Source organism: Rhyacophila brunnea, unplaced genomic scaffold (assembly GCF_057557595.1).
Source record: "Rhyacophila brunnea isolate RB1 unplaced genomic scaffold, BYU_Rbru_1.0 scaffold_9, whole genome shotgun sequence".
In the NCBI taxonomy this organism is placed as follows: Eukaryota; Metazoa; Arthropoda; class Insecta; order Trichoptera; family Rhyacophilidae; genus Rhyacophila; species Rhyacophila brunnea.
In genome coordinates this window covers 31,757,460-31,783,903 of record NW_028233361.1, presented here as the reverse complement: position 1 = coordinate 31,783,903, position 26,444 = coordinate 31,757,460, and the positions used below count along the sequence as shown (strand labels likewise).

The 26,444-nt window shown below is 30.4% G+C and overlaps 1 protein-coding gene across 2 annotated transcripts; it reads left to right on the top strand.

Annotated features, from left to right (window-relative positions):
* Nucleotides 1-22,043: 22,043 nt before the first annotated feature.
* Nucleotides 22,044-23,712, top strand: LOC147063526 (uncharacterized). Of its 2 annotated transcripts, none has more exons than XM_085959914.1 (2): nucleotides 22,044-22,104; nucleotides 23,275-23,712. In XM_085959914.1, exons 1-2 carry the CDS (start codon nucleotides 22,093-22,095, stop codon nucleotides 23,488-23,490), a joined length of 228 nt encoding a protein of 75 aa, XP_085816040.1. In that variant the 5' UTR covers nucleotides 22,044-22,092; the 3' UTR covers nucleotides 23,491-23,712. The 2 variants fall into 2 exon arrangements, with proteins under 2 accessions (XP_085816040.1, XP_085816039.1); XM_085959913.1 differs by having other exon boundaries at nucleotides 22,044-23,197; nucleotides 23,241-23,712.
* The last annotated feature ends 2,732 nt before the right edge of the window (nucleotides 23,713-26,444 follow it).

The window sequence follows — 26,444 nt, the reverse complement described above, 5'->3', positions numbered from 1 at the left end:
TTTTGTGTCCCGAGACATATAAATGCAATTCCAAAAATTCCCTGATTTCTCATTTTTGTCACGAATTAGATAAATCGTCCGAAAAACTAACTACATAAATGTATTTACTGAAAGCAATAACTTTACATTTATTGCTGGAAATTCTATTATAGATTATTTTCTCTCAACGGCCCACATGCTCACCGTTTTATCGTTTGTCAATTTATGGCTACGGCCGTATGTTGTAGCTTAGCCACTGGGAAATACCAATAGAAATGGCGTATTTCAAAAAAATACTACCTTATTCTTAGGTCAATAATTATTATAAAGCAAATATTATTCGAAAGATGTTTATCACATTTGAATAGTCAAAAATATATCTTATAATCAGTATCTTCAGAATTATCTTCAAATGTGTTAATCGTACCCATTTTTTAATAATAAAATGCCTAATTCTTGTCAAATTTGGGATCAAAAAGATTATAAAATAGAATTTTTGATCGTAAATATGTCACTATATAATGTTAACATTAATTTTACTAATGGTTTTGTAAATGCATTTAAAAATTAATAAATCTAAAAAATCTTAACATCATTTCACATGGACGTACTGAAATATGACTATATTCTAAAACATTAGAGCGAGAGGTTTAAAAGAATACTATTTTATGTAATAAAAATACTTTATGCAGTCATCAAATATTTAAAATAAATATAAAGGATAATAAGGCTTCAAAATTATATAAATAGATTATCTACAACGTTTAAGGAATGTCCAGGGTATGGTCTGAAAATTCCATAAAAGCTCCATTTTGAACTACACTGAGCATGTGGGCCCTTAAGCATGTAAAAACCGCAATATTATAGTAACAGTAAATATGACATTGAACATTCTGACAATAGCCTGTGACTAATTATTATTTTGGTTGGTATAGTAACCATTCAAATGTTAAATGGGCACATTGTATAAAAAACAAAGAGACCATCATGAACTACTATGCCGCTACAAACTTAGGCCCGTTTCAGACGGAACACCGGTGTCGCGCTCGATGGCGTTTGTATTCGAATAAAGGGGCCTTTGTATTATGTTTACGAACGCCCTAGAGCTAATTAGTCAACGCATAATTTTGCGTTATAAATTAGAACATAAAACTGGCTGCGGTAATATAAACAAGTGTATCGCCGGCTTGAAAATGTAGCGGCCGACGGAAAAGTGTACCGGACACGCGTTACCTCATTAGCTCTGGGGCGTTCTTAAACATAATACAACGGCCTCTTTATTCGAATACAAAAGCCTCCTATATTATATCGAGCGCGACACCGGTGTCCCGTCTGAAACGGGCCTAAGCTGTAAGCCGCTGCATTATATGATTATGGGTAGGTAACAAGCGCCACCACGTCTAGATTACATTACATTAGACTTCATTTGAAAGAGGAAATACGTTATAGCGCCTGTACACGTGCATGGATTTACTTGCAGCAATAGTGTGTATTTGAAACTATCGTGACAATAACTGTTTACATGTAAAAGTGCTGACTGTCTCCCCAATCTCATTCTTCAAGAGTTAAGCGAGACGCGATGTTGTCATTTTATGGTACTATTTTTCAGGTCGTAAAAATTGGTTAACCTCGAAATGAGTCTCTCCGCGGTGTAGTTCGTTTTTTTTTGCCGGCAGGTTCGCCACTATGGCGCAGATCGAAAAATTCAGACGCTTCCGAACTTTTTTGATTCATGCAAGCAATCTTGCAACTGCAGGATAATACATGTTTACTAGAGGTGAGTTGCAAATACTGACACTAGTTTGTGTACTCAAGTATCGGATGAATCTACCTATACTCAGTACGTGTGGCCCAATAAACTTGTTCCAAAAAACTTGTGATGATATCATCGAGAGTCGCTGGCTAGTTGGTAGACTTTCAATACTATTGACATTAAATGCGCGCGAGCGAGGTAGCACTTGAATACAATTATATTTTAATTTATTAGTCTATGCATGCGAATGACATCATCTTATGTATGAACAAATAGGTCATAAATTTTCTGTAGCAGCATATTATTCCCTCGGAAATGTGGTGAGGTGACTGAGGTGACGCAGTTTACAATAAAAAAAATCATTGTTATTCATTTTACGTCAACAAGAATATTATAACATAACATAAAAACAACTCGTAAATTTAAAATGTGTTTAAAATTTTATAATTAATGGGACATTTTGAGAAGCCCAGCTTAGTGTATTTTTAGGGATTCTATTGAAGCCAATATTTCAAATACTAATATGGAGTTAAGTTTTAGTTTAAGTTTAGTATGAGACTTATGACGCATACGCTCGCCAACCGCTCTATATAGTATTCCAAATACTAGTAAGTATTTTGGAACAAGTTTTGATACTATGTATTTTTTTATACTGGTAGTAAGTATACTTAGTCTTCAAAATCGACCAGTTTTCCCACCTCTAATGTTTACACGTACATTTTCTTGTTATGGCCGCGATAATACGTACTGCTAACAATAAATACATGCACGTGTAAACGGGGTATTGCTTTAGTTTACAAAAACTAAAACCTAAAATATGCATTTAAGATACGGCATATAGAGATAAAGAATAGTTTTTAGAGCGTTCTTTGTTACCCTTTATTATTTCTAAATGATTGATTGTTATTATGACAAAGCATCATGAAACTGAAATTGATCGTGTTAAAAAAGGAGAAGCGATAAATAAATTATGCCATGTCATTGCGTCCCATTAATAAAATTAGTTTATTATTTCACATGTAGAATTGTTTTTTTGCAAAAAAACTTGAATAAATTATTACTGCCGGCAACGGTATAAGGTAGTTATAACGTGGGCAGTGGGCACTGGATCCGGTTATATAATAAAATTCAAAAACAATAAATAAAGAGTCACATTCAAAATGGGAAACATGTTTTCAAAAGTAATAACATTCTATGATTTGAGCTAACATGATGATTTATGAAGAATTATAATAATATAATATGTTGTCGAGGCAACTCAGAGTGTATAAAAAGATAGAAACGTCCAGTTTTAGATTAGAGGTTACTTTTATTGAAACTGATGTGTGTATGATTGATAAGTATTCAAATTAAGTATAAGCACTGACGTCCCTAGACAAAATGCCGTCCCATTTTATTATACAGTATGTTTTATCATCCTTTCATGACTCCAATATCTAATAAATGTGTTGTATGGATACAAATTTGTATGGATTACTAACAAAATATATACCACTACCAAATTAAATTTAGATATAAAAAGCGAATAACTAAGGTAAGTATATTAAACACTTACCCAAATCATCAGAGTCTGAGGTCAATTAGTTGCTATTTCTGACACATTTGGTTTGTACCATCTAGCAATACACAGATTTATTATTTTCACACCATTTTTACTATGCTATTATTGTACAACATGTAAACAAAAATAAGTTGAGCTATAAGTTTATCTATACATACCAAATGAATCTCCTCGATTTGCCGCTCTTCGAGTAACTGCCGCCCTCAAGCGACGCTCAATCTGCCTACCCCCACGGGACGTCACTGAGTATAAGTATCCATAAGTGGCGTGCGGTCTATACATTCTGTAGATGCAGCGCATCCCTTAATTATTTCAAGCTAATATATCCAATAAATAAAATGAATGACACAATAGCTGCTCGATACTGCTCCATATGGGAGCAATTGTTTTATGGTGTGAGACGTGTAATTTTTTTTTTAATTATTAATAACCATGTCCTTGCTTTCTCGTGCGTTGGTAATTTTGAACAATCACAAACGCCCAGGGTTTGACAAAATCACATACATATATTGTGTGCTCACCGGGAATCGACCCCTGCGCTTCCGGATGGAAGGCCAACGCATTACGCACTGTACCACGAGAGCCGCCTGGGACGTGTTATAATATCTCTTTCTTGATAGTATTACAGACGGTATCGTCAACGTAAAGTTTAATTAGGGACCAATGACAGCAACAATAAAATCATTTATTTTGAAAAATCTGTCATTGAGTATTCAATATTAATAATGTATTTCAAAATCGGAATATCCAGCATGAGAAAAATGGTACATCTCAAAATACTCCTTATGATTTTAATATATCATTTAGAAGATCATACTCAATCTGAAAATACATCGCACGCCATTAATATCTACCGTGTTTAGACCAAGCGGTTTAATGGAACAAAATATCCATCTTGAACGTGAGCAGATGCGATTTCTTTTAGTGTGCAAGAAAATTGTGGATTGTGTTTGCATCGACAATGTTATATCGTTTCATTCGCTCAATACCCCTCTGACTATGACTAGTTTTCTGCCAAAACTATCGAACCTCATGCTTTACAGAAGAGCAATGGTTTTGTCTATTGATTTATTCATATATATTTTTACTAATTATACTTTCAAAAATATTTGTAACATCGTCACATCATTTCTGACGCATTTAAGGGGGGACGTGTGCCGCGTAGCTCAAAATGGAGCTTTTATGGTATTTTCAAAGCATGATCCTGGACATTCCTTAAACGTTGAGATAATCTATTTATGTAATTTTGAAGCCTTAGTATCCTTTATATTTAAGTATTTTAAACATTTGATGACTGCATAAAGTATTTTTATTACATAAAATAGTATTCTTTTAAACCACTCGATCTAATGTTTTAGAACATAGTCATATTTCAGTAGGTACATCCATGTGCAGTGGTGTTAAGATTTTTTACATTTATTAATTTTTAAACGCATTTATAAAACCATTTGTAAAATTTATGTTGACATTATTATAGTGAAATATTTACAATAAACAAATACTCGTATATTGATGAGATCTGTGATCCCAAATTTGACAAGAATTAGGCATTTTATTATACAAAACATGGGCAAGATTAACACATTTGAAGATAATTCTAAAGATATTTATTATAAGCTATATCTTTGACCATTCAAGTGTGATAAACATCCGATGAATAATGATTGTTTTATAATAATTATTAAACTAAGAATAAGGTAGTAGTATTTTTTTGAAATACGCCATTTCTTTTGGCATTTCCCAGTGGTTAAGCTACACCATACGGCCGTAGCCATAAATTGACAAACGATAACTGAAGTAGGGAGTAAGATCATGTTAACGCGCGTGTTTGAACATTTACCGTTTAAAAAAATGATTTTTTTTCGGTTAGGTTTTTTTCATAAAAAATTTTGTATAAATAATTAATATCTAATCTACATGATAATGTACTAAACGTATTTCTTTAACAGCTCAATATTAATAATATGATCTGTTTAGTAATTATTAGTTTCATACTACAACTAGATAAGTGGTTTTTCACTGTTTTTGAGATAGCTATTGAATTTGATTATACATTTTCTTCTCTACAAAATGATAATTCTATGTAAGTCAGAAGTTAATGGGAACTGTATTAATTTTGTGTTTAAAATTATTTGATAACTTTAAAACCATAAATGCATTAAATAAATAAAATAATATATCTACACTATTTGTTCATACAATTGAAGATTATATAATAGTTTCCAATTAGACAAGCACAATTATTTTACATTTTTATTTTGAATAATAATAATTACAGCCTAGATTTATGTTAACCAAGTAAAGTTTAAATTTAATTTTCCCAACAAAGACCAAATCAGAGTTATCTAGTTGCTATATTGAGGTGACGAAATTTAGATTCCAGAAATGTTGACAACATTATAATACTAGGTATACACGAAATATTAAAAGAAATTTAAAAAAATATATTAAATGTAATATATGGCTGCATATATTTTTTTAAGTTTTCCTTCCAGAGGAGGTACTTGTTATTATCTTAGTATAGTTATTATCTTATGTAATTTCACAAAAATATTAATTATATTAAATCGGTGTCAATTTTAAACTAAGATACATGATAAGTTTTAAAACTTAAACTCTGTAACGACAAAATTTAAAGCGACAGTATTAATTTTATAACATCGCCTGGAAAATAGTCGCCCATCATGATATGGCGTGATGGCAAGGGCGTGGCTGCTTCAAAACCGGTTTCGCCTGCAGAGATTTATTATCAGACAATGTATTATGTATTTGTTTTAACCACATGTATATTTATATGCCCTGATCGTTTAACATTTTTCCGAGTCAGTACTATTTCGTAACCGAAGGCCGGTTTTCAATGTCATACGATTCGCCGAGGATTATATTATTATGCTTCCCATCACTGCAATACCCACTAAACTTGACTGAACGAATCTTTAAAAATTCTGCAACCGAATTTAAAATAATGGATATAAACTATGGAATATTTTAATTATTTAATATTATAGCCATAAATTGCGTTAAGTATTTACTATAACCATCTTCATTCTATTTTTGTTATATCTGAATTAATAAATAAATAAACTTAAGTTTGAAGTGATGATTTAATATTGACACTTAAGTGGTATTTCAACGCTGTAATTAATATTGTTGTCAACTAAATACGTTGAATAATGATATCAAATATTTAAATAAAAATAAGTTAGCACATATTAAGTGTCAATCTAAAAGTTATTCACAGGTGTCAAATATATAAATAAATTATGTTTTAACAGGGGAAAAACAAATAAATCTTACACCTTTGTATACAATTATTTTAATAGTATGTTGAAGCTATTATACATTGTATGTGGTTGGAAAAAAAAGGTTTTTGATTTTTCAGAAAACTAAGTTAACTGATAAGAATGAACTCAGTTAAGAATGTCAAACTCAGTGGACAAAGCCAGTCCAGATATTTATTAAATAATGTGGTCTAGGTATTGTAATATAGCTCCTACAATTGCCTAGTGGTAATGTGTCTACTTATGAAGTCGTGGGTTGGGTCCCAGGTTTAAATTCTGGTGTATGGCAAATTGACATAGTTTTTCAATGCGTGTTTGAACATAGTATATGGACATAGTATATTGACATAATACGTTGAGCAAATGGCAAACATCCATTTCTAGTAAAAAATCAGTTAAGAAACATTTTTGTGAGCGGCCAAGATCCATATCGGATAGAAGGGGTGATGAATATAAATATTGTCTAGGTAGATTTAATTGCTTTCATGCATTTAAAACGAAAACTTTAACTTTGTTTTTATGTATATGTAAATTAATTAGAAGCATTTATTTGTGTTAACTCTCCGTGCGTCTCTCTCCCATGTCAAAGTCCCAAAGTCAGTCAAATCACACTTGAGTGTGTGGCGAACTCAGTCTTGGGCATCTGCTCCTGAGACATTCTCAGGCATTAACAACAGTTTACACAATTGAAGTAACTACGTAATTAAATTAATTAACTTAATTTATTTGCTAATTATGGTGTTAACTGTCAATTCATGGTGGAAATACATTGCATTTTTATTGACATAAAAAGCACAAGGTGAGTACTAAACATTTCACATTAAAAAAAATTCCAATTTGACTTTCGTTGGTGGCGGAAAAGACGGGTTTAGTATAATATTTAATAAAAATGGAATTAGTACTATAAAATTGCGTTTTATTAAAATTGATAATTAACTTAATTTTTGGTCGTATATTAATAATTAGTTAAGAGCGGACGTGCTCAGCGTGGGTCAAAATGGAGCTTTTTTTCTATTTTAAAAGCATGATCCTGGACATACCTTAAACGTTGTAGATAATCTATTTATATAATTTTGAAGCCTTATTATCCTTTATATTTATTTTAAACATTTGATGATTGCATAAAGTATTTTTATTACATAAAATAGTATTCTTTTAAGCCCCTCGCTCTAATTTTTCAGAATATAGTCATATTTAAGTACATAAATGTGCAGTGGTGTTAAGATTTTTTACATTTATTAATTTTTAAACGCATTTATAAAACCATCAGTATAATTTATATCTACATTATTATAGTGAAATATTTACTATAAAAAATTATATTGATAATCTCTGTGATCCCAAATTTGACAAGAATTAGGCATTTTATTATTCAAAAAATGGGCAAGATTAACACATTTGAAGATAATTCTAAAGATACTCTTTATAAGCTATGTCTTTGACCATTCAAGTGTGATAAACATCCTACGAATAATGATTGCTTTATAATAATTATTGACCTAAGAATAAGGTAGTGTTTTTTTTGAAATACGCCATTTCTTTTGGCATTCCCCAGTGGTTAAGCTACAACATACGGCCGTAGCCATTTTTTGCTACGATGCTTAATTGAAAAATTTGCAAAAAAGGATCTGCATTTGTTTACCGCATTAGATTTAAAAGTTTATCAACGGTTTTACGGTCCAGTTATTATAATCTTCAGACAATAAAAATAATTATTGTACCCTCTCCATGAATAAACTTAAGTATACAAATATGTTTTCATGTACAGAATATATTATTACACATATGGAAAATATACGATTTAATGTTGATATAAAAAAATGTGAATATTATTGTACTATGTTAACTAAAAAAATATAGGTACTTAGGCTTAAAAATACTACTTATGTGGTATGATTGTCATAGTTGATTAATTACTATAATTTTTATGTATTTTTAATAGGATTATTATTAAAATAAGAACGAAAAAAAATCAGAAGGCCGTATCATGGTTAGAACACTCATAATAAATAAAAAATATCCATTTAATAATAGTTATTCATAATTTACTTATGTGTTTGTACATTAATAAGATATCTTGATTAAAATAAAGATAATATTTTTTTCTTCGATTCGACCATTGAATATTATTTCATTTGGGAAATAGACTTCTGTCTAATAAACCTTTTACATTAAATATTATACGTTAAAATTTTAAAGAGAGAATAACAATATAGAAGTATAACGTAGAAATAACGTAGAAAAAACAGAATCAAAGTCGTCAGTTTAATAGTTGTATGGATTTTTGAAATGAATCTTTGAAATAAATGAGATTCTTAGTATCACCCTTTGGCGATATCCTATCCGAATCTGATATGACAGTTTTGCAATATTCGCTGACTTGGTGAATATAGATGCCATTATGGAGTTAACCAACTTCAATTTGAAATGTAGTAAAAGAAAAAGGCAGGATTCAAATATAACTTTAACGAATTTCATTATAAATATAAAATATAAAAATCCTACCTAAATAAATGGACCATATTAAGTTATCAATAATTGCGATTATGGTAACAAAATAATTTTAATAAAACTAATTTATATGGAAACCAATAATAACCCATCTTGAATACATCATCGCCATATATGAGAGCTTTTATTTGTGTATTGAAACTGTATCAACAAGAAGTCATACTATTGAAATTCGATTATTTAGGGAAACATAGTAAATATTATATCAATAGTTTTATAATTATTATTTTATTAATTTATATATGTACATATATCGTTTAATTTTACACCTTTTATCACTTATTTTGTTTCACTATTTTATTATTATTATTTTTTTTATATATAATTCTCAATGTAATACAATATGTAATAGTTTGTTTGTAATAATAAAATACATGCTTCTCTTTAAAATTAAGAGAACTTATTAAACTAAAATTTAATAATAAGCCAAGAACATATTAATAATACGACGAAAGCTTTCATTGAACGACCATTTTTACCAGTTTATTTGATAGTAAGTTTATGATTAAAATTTGAAAGATGTTTTTTCTTTTTTTAATTTTTTTTTATATAGATCATTGACTGATTAAGACACATGTTGATTATTAGTAAATTGTATTAAATTAAATGTTTCGTATTCTCTCTCCCCAGTAACATTATACTCCCTTATAATATATCTTTTTTATTAAGGCATTTTTTCCATTACAAATTTATCAATGTATTGTCATGGCAGCAAGATTATTTTGTTATTTCGGAATGGTCAATGTTAATCTGCAGCGAATCGTTTGTTGCCAGGTGAGATCCGAACAACAGAGCTTACGTTTAGTATTATAATGTAAATACTCCAATACCTTAATATAACAGTACATTAGGCTTTACTTTTATATATGGAGGCTTCTGAGCTGTATCATCTAGCGTTACCATTGGTTACAGGTAAATTACTACCGGGGTTACTGGCCGTCACAGCGGGCGAAGGTCAACCGGCGAACATATATTATATATAATGATAACGTAATCATAGAATAAAAAATGATATCACTCAAGAGATTTATCTTAAAATTGTAATACAGGGTTTATTCGTATATACTGACTGAGTAATTTATTAATTAAGTACCTAATAATGTAGTGAGTGGTAAAGATATACTTAGGTGACAGTAATAACTGAGTATTAGCATCGCGCAATACTAATTACACCAATCAAGTAGTATATTAATATAAATATGAACCATAAAAATAGTTCTATGTTTATTAACCAATTATGTATCCATATAAAAAAATAAAACTATTAGTTGGGCGTAATATCAAATTATTTTATAATTGAAATAACAAACAGCTACAAATTGCGACCCCGACGAAAGGTGATGACTGATGAACAACTACAATATAAATACAGTAGATATTTTATTGAATAAAAAAATTATAATTTTATTGTTGGAATTTTGATTTAATCAACTAAATAAAAGTAGTGCGTTGTTTATTCAATCAAAATATATTTATTTAGCACATATGGGTTGAGTGAATGGCTAACAATCAATAATCCATAAATTCCATATCAAGATGTTCCGTTTTGGACTAGTTATTGTGGCGTATATTTTTATTATAATTCTATTAAAATCCTAGTGTTAACGGAGATAGCTTTTATAACTGTTTTACAAAAAAAACTAATTAAATTAATTCAAAATAAATGGACAAAATATTCCAACTGTATCTGACTCAATGAGAATCCAAGAAAACATGGGGAACGTGAAATGCATAAACATACTAGAACATTATTTAAATCTTTTATTATAATATATTTATAAAATAGCGTTCATCTGTGGTAAAACGGTTGAGAGTCATATTGTAATATTATTTTCTGATATAACCAGTATGTTTTGAACAAAACCCGAGTAGAATAGATTACATCAAAACAACTAGGTGTTTATAAAATGTCTCTTCTACGTTTGTAAAAACATTTTTTTTTAATTATTAGATATCAATAAAGATGTGATGATAATGAAATTTAACTTTAAATAAAACAGTGCGTTGGAGCGGACTCTTTTTGAGTTGCTCTGCTCCGGGACCTAATACTTGCTCCGGCTCTGCTCCGCTTCGGGTAAAAAGCTTTATTACATAGTATTATTTGTATAAAATGTTAAAAAAATAAGTAGTTTTATAATAATCGTCATTTTCATTATTAATTCTATTAAACAAAATTGCCGAAAGTAAATCGTTTTCACATTATTTGCCTCATCTGTTAAAAAAGTGAGGTTATTTATCACTCAGCAGTGTTGCCATATTTCAAATAATTCCAGTGTTGCAAAGTGTCAAAATATACTATTTTCACTTGATTTTAAGACAAAAATTTAATAAAAAAAACATCCGGAGCAGTAGAGCACTACAACTGTTCGGTGCTCCGGGTAAAATCCCATTGCTCCAGTGTGCCGTGCCTCTGCTCCGAGCTCCGCTTCAACGCTCTGAAATAAATCTCTTTGTATAATAAGACTTGTGAAAGATTTTTCTAATGTTAATACTAATTGTAGAAATTTATTGTGATAAATTAGATCAAGGCTCTGTAAATTTTACTAATGCAGTCACGTTTTTTAAGACGGAGGCTGAGATGTCAGCTTAATTGATGACACTTGATAGGTAGGTGCGGCTCAACCGAGTGCCAGGAACAGCAAATCTATATGCGAGAGGTAAACTACGGTAAGTCATCATCATCATCATCAGCCTGAATCTATCTACTGCTGGATGAAGGCCTCTTCAAGCTGCTTCCACTTCTCTCGGTCCTGTGCATTGCGTTGCCACGTACTTCCGCAGAACTTTATCATTTCATCGATCTAGCGGCCTCTAGATGTACGAGTTTGTACTTCTTGAATACCACTGGATGACTAGATTTGTCAAACGATTGTCCTCTATAATAAATAAAAATTAAAAGGTTTAGAGGTGAAATTTTGGCCACGGCATCCTTACAAGCAAAAGTTACCGCACGTCACTATTATATAATATTATATATTCTGTTGAATTCTGAAAAGCTAATCATGCATGTAAATACGATAAAATAATGCATTCATAACTTAATCTTCTTCAATATAAAACTTTTATTGTAACTAGTAATTAATATACATAGGTTTTTCGAACTGAACACTCTGTATGCAGTCTGTAAACTGGTTTTAGATCATAGGCCCGGCAAATCAATAATGGTCGATATACAAGTAACTACGTGTAAATAACATAGGTGCGAGCATACAACATTTATACGATTTTGTATAAGTCATTGTTGGATCTTTCCAATATCAGTTTCCATTGTCCGAAAGACGGTTATAAAGAAAGATGGGCACGCCTTGCAATATTGCATTCGAATGAATTCCCTCTAGCATATAATATACTCCCTACTCTCTGTAACTATAGGGCTCCCCAATAGAAAAAAAATAAATGTTTATATTTTATACAAACTGTAACTAGGTAAGTACTTAAAATAATATAAAAATCCTCTTTAAATATAATGTCGTTATTTTATTATAATCATTTACCTCCGTCCAATATACAGTTTTTACTACCAGCATTGACATCATTTGGTTTTTCCAAGATTTACTTTAACTACACTCATAATATTTTTTTTTTGCATATGAAATCAAAAATTAAGAAACAAAAAAGCAAAAACTAAATACACGCCTGTCTATGTCACACCACGAGAAGGCGCACCAAAGTTAGATATTGATGCATACAAGTTTGATACGGTCGACAGTTTCATATACCTTGGTTCTCTTGTAACTCGACATAATGATATTATAGAAGAAATCAACTAGAGAATCATGTCTGCGAATAAATGCTACTTTGGCCTATTAAGACATTTTAAGTCCCGCATACTATCTCGCCAAAATAAAAGCACTCTTTACAAGACACTTGTAAAGCCGGTGCTCACCTACGCATCGGAAACCTGGACATTAACTCTACGAAATGAACGAGTCCTGAACATTTTTAAAAGAAAAATTCTCCGCCGTAAATATGGACCGATCAGGGACGGTACCAATTGGAGGAGAAGATATAATGCTGAGCTCTACGGGCTGTACGAAGATTGCAGCACAGTTCAATCAATTAAGATTGGGAGACTACGATGGCTAGGTCATGTGAACCATATGAATGACAATGAACCGGCAAAGAGAGTGATGTCCAGCAATCCAATAGGGCGTAGAAGAAGAGGCAGGCCAAAGATTCGCTGGTTGGATGTAGCTGCCAGTGACTGCCGTATTCTGGGGGTACCGAATTGGAAAGCGACCACACTGGATAGGGACAGGTGTAGGGAGTTGTTGGAGGATGCCAAGACCCACACCGGGTTGTCGCGCCCCGATGATGATGATATGAAATTATAGATATGTTAAAGCGACTATATGAAATACCCACAGTGGCCGGGTGGTTATTACGTTGGCATACAATGTAGAAAATCTCGAGTTTGAATCCTTGGTCTGTCAAATCAATTTATGTTTGGACCCACAGCATGGACATAATAGGTTGAGCGAGTGGATAGATAAAACAACATCAATTTATCGTAAAAAATATATAAATCTGCTAACATAACCTCCACTTTGTGAATATACAATATGATATTTATATGATCGAATATATATATATTAAATTATGGTCATAACATTACTACTTTCATACTATTGATTTTACCTATGTAGTTGGCATGCTAACTATTTTTGTAACTAAAAAGAGAGAAATTAGATTTCTCGCAAATGATGTAAATAATTCACTGGTTATTCGAAATTATTTCTCAGAACGCAAGTGATATTGCGATCTTCTCTAAAAGTAGAAGCTTTTTGAATTTTAAATTTTAAATTCTGCGAACTTGTTTGAATTTTTTTTTTTGTGTCTCATGAACTGAGAAGATATTGAAAAGTATAATTCGAATATTCATCAAAATCATAAAAACGTTCAATTTACGCAATGTAAACAAAAAATAAACAAGTCTAAATTTACCCAGAAATTATCATTAAAAAAAATTATATCATTATTTACGCATTTTATATAAATATTTATTTATTTTATTCAAACCAGTAGGTATAAAAACGAATTATTAGTGTATAAATAATTATAAGGTACCGTTAGTTATGAATAATTTTCCCCACTCATTAGTAATTAATTATCAGCAATTTTTGTGTTTAGCGGTCATGAATCTGAAGATTTTAAAATCTTCGTCTTAGAAACACAAACAAAAATAAGATTTAAAGGTATTTTTTAAATATTTTTTGGTGTTATGATATCTGTAGATTTATATTATTATGTAATTAGTTAGTATGAAATTCTTAAAGCTTTCAAAACTTCAAATAATTCATGTCTTGGATACAGCATAAAGCGTAAGTAAGATTCGACTGAAAAATCCTATTATTTATGTTCTTCGTTTTTAAATTAGCTCTTCAATTATTGATGGTATAATTATTAATCTATGGCTGTTCATAATACGGAAAGATGGGCAAACGATAGCGTATCGGGTCATATTTTTCTGGGTTCCGATTTAGAATTTCGGGTCTGACAAATTCACATGTTTTTTTTTTTAATATTGTGTATTTAAATACGTGGTGCAGAATATTTTGACGTTTTGCTTCAGTTACTTAATTTTCGAGTTAACATACAACTGCTGCGCAGTAGGGTATCGCGACCAATCAAGAAGACACTTAAACCACGAAATGCGGACTTTCTCTGCTACTCTCCGTGGATAATGCATACGAAAGGAAAAGCTTATAATACCTGTCCTATCACAATGAGGCCGTACTTACTATTTTTAATACTACGCTGAATTTCTCGGTTCTTTACCATTTATCTGAGAACGTTAACATTTAGTCATCCTGTCAGTTTAAAAGTTTTTCAGTATAGAATAGTATTCAACCAATGTGTGCTACTAGTATTCACGTTTGCAAATGAAACATAGATCATTAATGTTAGATGTTAGAGAAATAACTACGAGTAATGCAACGTGACATGGAGAGGTGGTTGTTAGGCATAACACCACAACAGAAACCAATAGAGAAGGAGGCAGATAGGAGTAGACGATGTGATAGAGCTCATTTTGCGGATTATATGGCAATGGGCTAAATACATACATACAGTGGACTCATCGCAGAAACGCCCTTAAGCCCAATAGATAGACAAACTGTAGATATATATGGCGGCGAAGGACTAGAGACTGAGAACAGTGTAAGGAGCTAGGGGAGGCCTTCATCTAGCACTGGATCGACCCCGAGTGACGATTATGATCATATGTATATTATGTAATGTGTAAATTAATTTGTTCATCCATTTACTGCTGGGCTGGATGTAAGTCACGTAATTTAATAAATTATTTGAAAATATTTGTTTATTTAATATAGTTACATCGTTGTCAATGCAATGACCTCAATAATTATTTTTGTTGGCACTTCATGTCATTATTTGTCAATGAAACAAAAAAAAAATTATAGCATAGCAACTACTGATTGTTACATAGGTAAACGATGCGTAAATGTAAAGAATAATAATACACAGATGGACAGTAATATTATAAACACATTACCATCATGTGACGTGAGCACACGTGCTATATCAATCAGAACATTAAAAAAGAAAAACTGACAACCTCCACTTTTTTTCTTTTATTTAATACTACAACAGGCCTAGAAACCCAATGACAGTAGTTTAGTGTAACAGTAGTGTATTTAGTAATATAAGTGAAATAATCACAAACACCCAGGCTTTGAGAAAATTACATAAATATATTGTGTCTTATGTCGAGATCGAACCCGGAGCTCCTGGATGAAAGGTCAGCGCCTTACATACCACACCACGAGTGTCAAGTAATTGAGTCAATTAAATGTCATTTGTAGCCCTTTCCAAACTACTAAAATCAAAGACACGTGAGAACACGTGACTCGAAAATAATGTGTAAATTTTCAGAAAATCAAAAACCGTTCAATTACCTTTTCAGAGTGGAATGGCGGCGTAATATGCGTGAGGTGATATTTATGTGGTTCTGATACATTTAGGAAAATTTTGGCAATTTTACTGACACTATTTCTTTTTGGCTCAAAATGTGCTACATGATAGGAGCATCTGCCTGATAACATTTTACATATAAACAAACAGTAAAACAAAATTTCACAATTCTCGCCCGTTGCGCGAGACTGCTACGAGCTCACGTGCACTCACGTGACGTGTTCGTAATTTGTTTCTAGCATTAGGCAATGTGTCATATACAACAACATCCATCAACCTTAGTGGAAAATTTTTCGGACATTTTTCGCGCACTAGTTGAATGCCTATTTAGATGCATTGTTTTATGGTTCAATATGTATTTGAATACATAGCATTGATCTTATAAGTTGAATAAATGGCTTGCAACCAAAAAACCATTTAAGAATTTTTTTTGGGAGGCAGGCAAGATCCATACCAGATTAGTGAGCCAATATTTACTTACTTTTAGGTATATTATAAAATATAAATAATTGGTGTTCAGTTTATTTTAAATACAACTTTTGTACGTATTTAAATTTCTGGTTAATTTATTAACACAGCGCGGCGTCAATATTTTTTATACTATATTTCAATTATCGTACATACTAACAATGTTATGCCATACTTAGGAATTGCAATACCGAATGAATATATCAATACCGGTATTCGTCAAAACATATTATAGAAAAAAGTCGTCATCATCAGCCTGAATCTATCCACTGCTGAATGAACGCCTCTCCAAGCTCATTCCACTTCTCTCAGTCCTGTGCGTTGCGTTGCCACGTACTTCCGCAGAATTTTTCATTTCATTCTTATGAAGTCGTGGATCACGGGTTTGATTTCCGGATGTGTCAAATTAATATTATTGTTTTTCATTATGTGTTTGTACCCAGATCATACCAATAATAGGTTGAAAAAATATATAACAGCCCTTTTTGTAAATAAATCTAATAAAAAAAACTTCACATAGATTTACATAGAAAAAAATATTTAATACATTCTAATAGTTCAATTATTTTATATATGTCAAGGAAAATTTTAAATCACTGTTTAGTATTGAGGCTTCACCACTGACGATAATCGTACCGATTTAGTTTTATTGATATATTATTATAAAATAACGATTGAAAATATGATAATTAGGTATGTCTAGGGCCGACATAATATCATAAGAAAAGGTGTCGATACGCGGTATTGAAATTTTGAAAGAAAGTATCGTTCCTTCGACGACTATTGTATGTCACAAAAATATAATCTATTTGAATTTGTATAAACAATAATAATTTATTTAATACATCCACGATATTTTATACTATCATTTTTATATTTTTATGTAATACGGTGATATGTAGATGAATCGTATAACTAAACTAGGTATTATATAATATATAATTTATGGGTACCTACTGAATAAACAATTCTTCTTAAATATACATTAGAACAAAAAACTTTTTTACTATTCACGAACGCCATTACCGAAATTTTATTATCGTAGAAGCGTTGGCTACATATTAATTATTTCAAAGCGAATCAATACATACACCAAGGATCCTCGTATTGAGGTCTAGGTACATACATGGTTAGTAGACAATATTGCTTTTAATTAGATGATTAAGATTGTGTCTAGAAAGACATTGTAAAATGTAAATAGATAAATTTTATGTTACACTTAATTAATTTATCAACTATTGACATAAACGAACACTAGAAATTTGATACAACAACGAATCTTGAAAAAATACTAAGAAAATATAGAACTTATCTAATATTATAAAATACAACAATAGAGTATGTAAATAAATATAAAAAATAGTATAAAAACTATTTCTATTATTCATCAAATAATTCACAAGATTTGAGAATATAACATTGTATATATTGAACATACATTGTAACACAATTTGATAAGCATTTCATGTAAGAACTACTAGTTAAAATCGTCGTAATTAAATAGGATATCCGTAACATAAATAGAAAAGCACACTGGCGCGAATCCAGCCATTACAGGATCAAGTCCCGTCGGGTGTCGTATTAAAAAAAGATTTTTTCTAGTGGGGATATGCTTGAAATGTTTTCAAATTATGTATGTTCAAAAAACAGTATAATAAAAAAAATATGTAAGTATAGGGAAATACATCATTTGTGAGTTTAAATCTTAAGAATTTATAGAATATATTGTAGTCTCACAGGAAATATTATTAAAAAGAATATGTTTATATTATGTTACATTTCATTAAAATTTAAATATTATATCTGCAGAATGTGGGTATTAATTATTTAAAATAATGGAAACATTACTACATTACATCACCATGATAGATTCTAAGAGGACCATAATCATGGCCCTCCACAGTGGTAGTTTTACACAGATTTTTATTTTTACGAGAAATTACTAGTAAAATAATCATTTTCTACGACCTGGTGATAGACAATATCCGAGAGAAAAGTGCATTCGAAATAGAATAATATAATTTATAATCATTTTGTTGTTTAATTTATAAAAACGCATTTTTTTGTAGTACTTATTCCACTTTTAATTAATAAATTAGGACCAGTTTCGTCCGCCTTCAGTTGAAAATGTCCCTCTGAGGCAGACGAAACTGGTCCTAATTTATTGATTAAAAGTGGAATAAGTACTACAAAAAATGCGTTTTATTAAATTAAACAACAATACAATGCAGTTCCACCATGAATTGACAGTTAACAAAATAAAAGAAATTATAATCATTTATAAAATAGTACGTAATTAAAATTTTAATTGATATAAGCTGTGTACTATTCCTTTTCAGTTATTTTTAAGATCCTGGTTCGTTTTTAGGCATATTCAGGCTAACTTCTAGGCTTCACTAAAAACAGAAACAGTTAATTCTCGTTCATATAAGAAAATAAAAAAACGTGAAAACTTTATAAATAAATAAAACAACAAATATAAAAAGTAACGTTGGAAATTTAAAGTGTTTCGATCATTAAATACCAACTGCTAATATACTCAGCAACCCATTTTAAATGTCATTATTCATAAACATTGTAATAAAATTAGTTAAGTAATTAGAAATGTCACCTATTATATAATAGGTATATTATACGCTATAACAATATATTGATGTATTCAGTTAAAACGTTTGATGTATTGTTACCATACATAATATAGATGTCAAATATCATCCCTTCATGCCTCCCTGCAATAATAACTGCCCTCGCATGACCCGTAAAAATACACTTGTAGGAATTCTCGACTTTTGGAATTATGCACCAATGTATTCCAACCCATTTGAAAAAGTCGAACAATTCCGACAACTTATTTTAATCAATTTTATATTTAAAAAATATACTTATAATAATATGCTCTGCATTTTAGACAATAGAAAACTAAAAATTATTCAAATTCACGTATTGCATTTAATAGAGTATTGTATGATAAAATATAAAAAAGCGGTAGCTAAATACAAATGCCGAATAATAACAGTATTGCCTTATTATATTGTTTTTTATATGAAACAGAAATGTCAAATCAAATTAAACTTTACGATTCTTTTTCATTGTCGCTCTTTTTATTTTTTGACATTTATAATTATTACTATAATAATGTATCCTAGTCGATACGTCATGATTACAAATAAAACAAAACTATTAATGGACAACTGACTGCAAGTTGAATAGTGTCCAATTTGTTTTTTGCCCTTTTCAAAAAAATAAATATTGCACTCAATTTGATGATTGCAATTCAGATGTTGTCAATTAAATATTTCACGTGAATAAAACGTAGATAGTGTTATTTAATAAAATATAACATAAAATTCAAATGGTTAGATGAACGCTTCGGTAATACCTCATAAAAATTCATTTGAATACGTGTATTAATTAAGGCGCTAAGTACCAAAATAATAAAAACTGACATTTTTATAGAAAAATGTTCTACATACCAACGCCAATAACTTCAACTATAGTCTAAGTGCCTCAAGCAAGTCGAAAAAATACAGCAAAATAATTAAACCTGTCGACGTTGTAAGTCCGTTGGCGTGTTTTATGTATAATGGTGTAAGTAGCACTGCAGTGGTCAACAGCATTCAATATAAAATAGCTGACGACGGTGTCTTGACACTTGCGAGTTCTTAATACCTAAAATTATAGAAGCTGCCGTGATTGCTTCACACTGTAAAACTACATTTTTCAAAAGGTCTGCTTCATGAAATTTTACTGCAATGACTCAGTATTTTGTAACTACATGCAATACTACTTTTTGGTACTTAGAGCCTTATTTAATACACGTATTCATTTGTCTTCCCGATCACAAGCGCTATGGCAGTTACATCCCTTTTGTGAATCATGACGTATTCTTGGATGGAAAATTATAGGTATGAAAAATAAAAATATTCATTCATTATAAACAGATAAATGCAGATGAAAGTGACAGAAAAATAAACTAACTCTATCTGCACTGTTGTTGTTGATGCCATGTCCGATCCTAATTAGATCATATGGGCCTCCACAGAGTGGAGCTTTGTGTTAACAGAATTTTGTTTTTACGAGAAATGGATGTCAGCCACTTGCTCATCCTATTAGGTTTATACTATGAATCATACATAAATTGAAAAATAATATGTCTACTTGCCAGACCCAGGATAATGACCTGGGACCCTCGACACTATAATAGGTCAACGCGTCAATTAGCACACTGTGTCAATTTATACAGGTACCTAAAATTTGTTTTTATTCTCCCCAAAGCCAGATGTTTATCTTATAAATACATATTATAATTAATTATATGTTATTAATACTATTGACCGAAGGTACTTGATAAAAATTGAATTTAAATTCTAATTAAGTATATAAATATTATATATAATTATTAGCCTTAACTGGAATAGTACACAACTTAAATCCATTAGAACAAATTATATGTTTTTAAAATTGAACTGTACCTACATTGTAAGGGTGATTCTTGTCAGATTATATAACCTTTACAGAAAAAAAAAACCTGTTGTGTTCAGATATTGTATGGAATGGTGTAATCTGTAATATTGTTAATAGATCAATGATGAATAGTCCCTTTATTTCAGTAAAACTATTACTCTCAATTAGGGCCAACGGCATATGCTTTTTCGCCTGTTTTACATGTTGATACCGAGAAACTCTGTTAACATTTTATTCAAATTTTAAGGCGGTCCAGTACTAAAACATAGTATTCCCATACAGTGTTGTTTAAAAAATAATGATAATATCGATTTTAAACATTTACTAATAATATACATACTATTATATTTTATTAGGGTTTACAGCATGAATATTTGCATTAGAATACAATATTTGTCAATATAATGAATATTAAAAATAAACGAATATGTCATATTCTAATTAACGTACTTATATGGACACTTTACGAAGGTTATTACAGGCTCGAATCCTGGGTCTGGTAAAATATGGAGATATTGTTTTTCAATTTGTGTTTGTGCCACAATATTGAAAATAGCTTATTTTTTAACACGGGTTCATTTCATATTTCTCCACACTTGAGAACCTTCTTATAGCCACACCTAGAGGGTAATCAGCTTTCTTTATTGTTGTGTTACCTATATATTATGTATAATTATAAATTATATGCGGCCCAATTTTATGAGCAGAACCCAAAGAATTAATATAAAAATTCTTATTGAGTAAAATGAAATCAATATTATCGGTGATGTATGGTTCACGGTCGCCATTTAGCTGCTGCTGATGATGATAATAATTGTGACTATCCTATGTGACAAGAATACAATCAGCATACTCCGTGCATGTCAAGATCTGGCTGTGATATTTTCCATTACATTAACTCGGAGCTGATTTATCAAAGCGTGCGCCGAATGCAATGATCCTCATTTGGCTACACATGCGACTAATTTTAAACAATAACAAAAACCGATAAGTACATCGCACATCCTGAGCAATGACAGCAAGGACAATACTTCGATTACGTAGTCTTCATCACCGGATTACTATATAAGCACCAGACGAATCCTTCCAAATCATCATTCAGTTTTGTGAACTGTAAGAGACAATCAAAAACCTCAAACAAAATGTTCAAGTTGGTGGGTGCTTTATTAATTCTAAATAATTAATTAAAAAAAGTGTTAATTTTTACAAATACATCAAGTGAAACGTTTATCTTTTTAATTCATTAAAAAAAACTTTTTTTTACATCCCTTTAATTCAAAAAATATTTTATTATTCTATGATGTTAAATTATATATTTTTATCGATAGCTAATTCAGTAGTAATGCTAGATAACGTTGTTGCAACTAAAATACATTTCGATAAAAATAAAATATAAGTGTGTTGAATTTATTTTAGTTCACATTGTACTGTTGTATCAATTCGATACTTTCTCAATTACCTATTAACTTTTTTATAATTTAGTATTGTTATAACATAATAAATTATACTTTTGTCTAATGCGTATTTAAAATATTTTTGTTAAGTTATCTGAATAATAAAATTTTGACAAATTGAGAACAGTCAAAACTTAAAGTACGTGAAAAGTTTTAGACCGTTTGTTTTGATAAGGCTCGAGTTTTCTTTAGAAAAGCCTTATAACGAAGTAACTGAAATTCAATGTTTCCTGTATTGTTTAAAACGAAATATCTTTGTTGAAAATATTATTAATTCAGATAAAATATATTATAATTGACATTTTATTTTTCGAGCAGTTAATATTTATTAGGTACTACGAATTCGTATATTTTATCTAAATCAAGCAAAGTAATAATATACAACAATTTTTTGTTTTCTTTAAATAGAATATTTACAAAGTATACTATTTATTACAAAATGTTTCAACAGGATTTTAACGGGACAATAAACCGTTCAAAAATAGCAAAAGATTATCACGCGTATCAATATAAAATCAGTTGTATTTTTAAAAACACTGTGTATTTTCATAAATTACCTGCCTACTTAGTTGTCAAATATTGTTTATTAATACTGTAAATTCTAACTGTGAATAAAACAAGATAGGCAGTACATAATACTATACTACCGACAAGTACCTGCTGATTTTTTTCGGCTTAGAAGACATTTGAAAACTATTACAATATTTTTCTAAGTAAATGAAACCCGCCTAATTATGTAAATTGATGAATGATGTAACATCCGAAATAGTTATCGATTTAAAAATAATTATTTGTAAATACTAACTAAATTATTTACATTAAGATAGCAATCAGAGAAAAATGTTTATTTATTTCTTATATTTTTTGCAGTTCTTCTTCGCCGCCATCCTGGCCTTCGCTTACGCCAAGCCAAGCGCCCTTCTGTCTGCGTACACCGCCCCTGTCGCATACAGCGCGTACTCGTCCCCACTGGCGTACACGGCCCCTGTCGCATACGGCGGGTACAGCGCGTACAGCCCGTACGCCTACTCCGCCGGCCTGGGGTACGCTTCGCCCTATGCGGCGTACTCAGCCTACTATCGCTAAACCGCACCGCACCAGCACCGTCATGAACACAACTATGGACAACCGAATGGATTTGCGTACAACTTCAAAATTCATATTTTAAATATTATTTCAGTCGATAGATAATGTTTAATAATTATATCTCAGATTTTGAAAAACATAATTGTTATTCGAAAATGTAAAAAAAAAATTGTATAGTTTTGTTTGTTATTATTTGATTCAATAAATTTTATTTACTCCATATATCTGACAATGTTTTTCATCATCCCTTATATCTTACACCTACACATAATAATGTAATATTATATTATAATATTACATATCATATAAGCATGAAGTAGTTTTTATATAAAATATGATGTTAGACTCATTAGACTCGTTAGAGTGACGCCAAGAGAAAACGATCCAATCTGCTTTATATAAAATCAGTCGGAAATAACGACGGTAAATTATATTCACTCTATATAATTCGCAGTAGAAGAAACCGCAATCTGCGCAATTTCAATGCTAAGTTGTTTCACTATAATAATTCTTATATACAAATTATTACCTATTTAATAAGGTTATTTATAAGCTTGAAATACTAATACAGACATTTATATAACGCTGCAGTAAATATTTTAATAATATATATATATATAAGTATATACAATTACTAGTACAAGCTTGTCCAAATTTCGGAATACAATATTTCACTAAGATTATTATTAATAGAATATTATGTCTCCACATGGAATCCGTCTCTGAAGTCGTGGATTGTGAGTTCGACTCCTCTATCTATAAAATTTACATGTTAGTTTTAAAAAAGAGTGTTTGGTTAAGAGCACGGCTTCATATAGGTAATTGAATAAATGGCTAACAACCGTTTAAAATACCCCTTACTCTTTATGGTTGCCCTAATTCTCTCTAAAACAAAACATCTATTATATTACGGCTTCTGCACGATGAATTATTTTGTTAATTTTACTATTTTTTTTAATATAATTGAAAAAAAATATTTTCATACAGTTTGTTCCAAGATAAACACAATTGTAATTCTTGCAATACTGAAAAAGACGACAATTTTATTGTTGCCAGTTCATAGTTATTTGCAATCAATGAATAAATTATTGTCAATGAATATTTTTTTTCAATGCGTATTGTATTTAGAAAACAATAGTTTATCAAAAAGTCTAGATTACTGATTAATTGTAGATAATTTGTCATTCGCAAGAAGTCATTCAGATGACGAATGCTAAGTTGATTCAAGCCGGATGAAATCATGATGCAATAATCAAATTGATAAATTTAGTACCCACTGCCCATTGATACATTCTTATATTAAAAATCGAAGCACGTTTTACGACCTTTAAATCAGGCATACTTATCTTTTTTCATTTGTCCCCGATCTAAATTAATAAGCGCACCAGTGTTGAATAATTTCGATTGTCATTCAAGTCACAATATTTTAGATAATGTATTCCAGCTACCGTACCTGCTGGTGTGGAGAACACACCGCATTTATTAGACAATTGCGTCAGAACATACTTTCGATACTTGGTCCGTAACAATTATTATTTAACTGGTAACCTTGAACTCAGTTGTGACAGTTAATTAAAATTATGTACTTTTAAGTTGTTTACAAACAAACAATAATTATATTATTTTACTTTCATTATTAACTTCTTGAAGCCTACAATCTCATGTGAATCTTGGACACCTCACGAACAGATTATGTATATTAAATAAAATAAATTAGTACGTAATTAATTGTCAATACATTACTTATTCATTTAATAATTCCGGTAACTATAATAATAATAATAATCATAATAATATTGTAATCAAAGGAGTGTGCGTATATTTTTGATTGCACTTTTACTTTTTATTAAGTACATATAATAATTACAAGATAAAAATAACTTTTTATATACCACGTTTTAAAATTTTATGTTGAATCATATAAACTTGACAATTCTATGTATTAATAATTTAGGACAAATAAGGCAATTGTCAACAAATCATTTTTTTGCTATTTTGCAACAAACAAACAAAGAAAATAAATATAGAATACTGAAATGTCATTTTGATTTCCATAGTAGCGCACGTATCTATTAATAATTTAGTTGCTAGGACCATCCACTTAGCAACCAATAATAGTGGATTGGATTACGGATTTCTTCCGAAATAACTTTTCATACAAAACAGAATTAACTGAAAATGAATCCAATTCTACATAAAGATGGCTAAAAGCGTTAAAATAATGCATTGGCATCGTGTTCCGATATATTTTAAAAGTTTCAAATGTCTAGCTAGTCGGGAAGTTAATTAAAAATCGATTGAAAGGTTTGTACTGGATAAACAACCACCGGACAAACAAGATTACGAGCTGAGAAAAACGTGGTAAAAAAATGCATAGTTTTACAATTGGCAACAATTTGACGCCGATTGTCCTTGGTAAAAATGTCATATTTTTTACTTTTACATATTTCTGAAAACCCTACACATTTAAAAGATGAGTTTAAATTGAAGTGTTTTAATACCTACACAAGTTTTGAAAAAATATTTAAATTAATCATGTAATAGAAAAGGAGTAGCAGGTTTAGTAAACCCTTGTTAAATTTACTGCAACATTTAATCTGCCCGTTGGTCCACATTTTTCTCCTTTTCTCTCTGTCTCCAATGGCTTAATTTAGGTACAACATAGTTCGTTCATAGTTATATAATACTACTAATAGCGGCTACCGCGCCGGTTTATGATGGCGTGTGTCCCCGGTTCGTATCTCAGGTCTGGCAAAATTCACATGTTATTTTTTAATCTGTATTTGGACCCAGAGTATGGAGCTAATAGGACGAGCAAGTGGCTAACACCTATTCGTTAACACATGTGTTAACATATCCTCCACCATGTAGAGGCCTACATTACCTTCTTAGGATCAAACATGGTAAAATTATACTTCTTTGGCGTAACAAAACAAAATATTATTGCACAATGT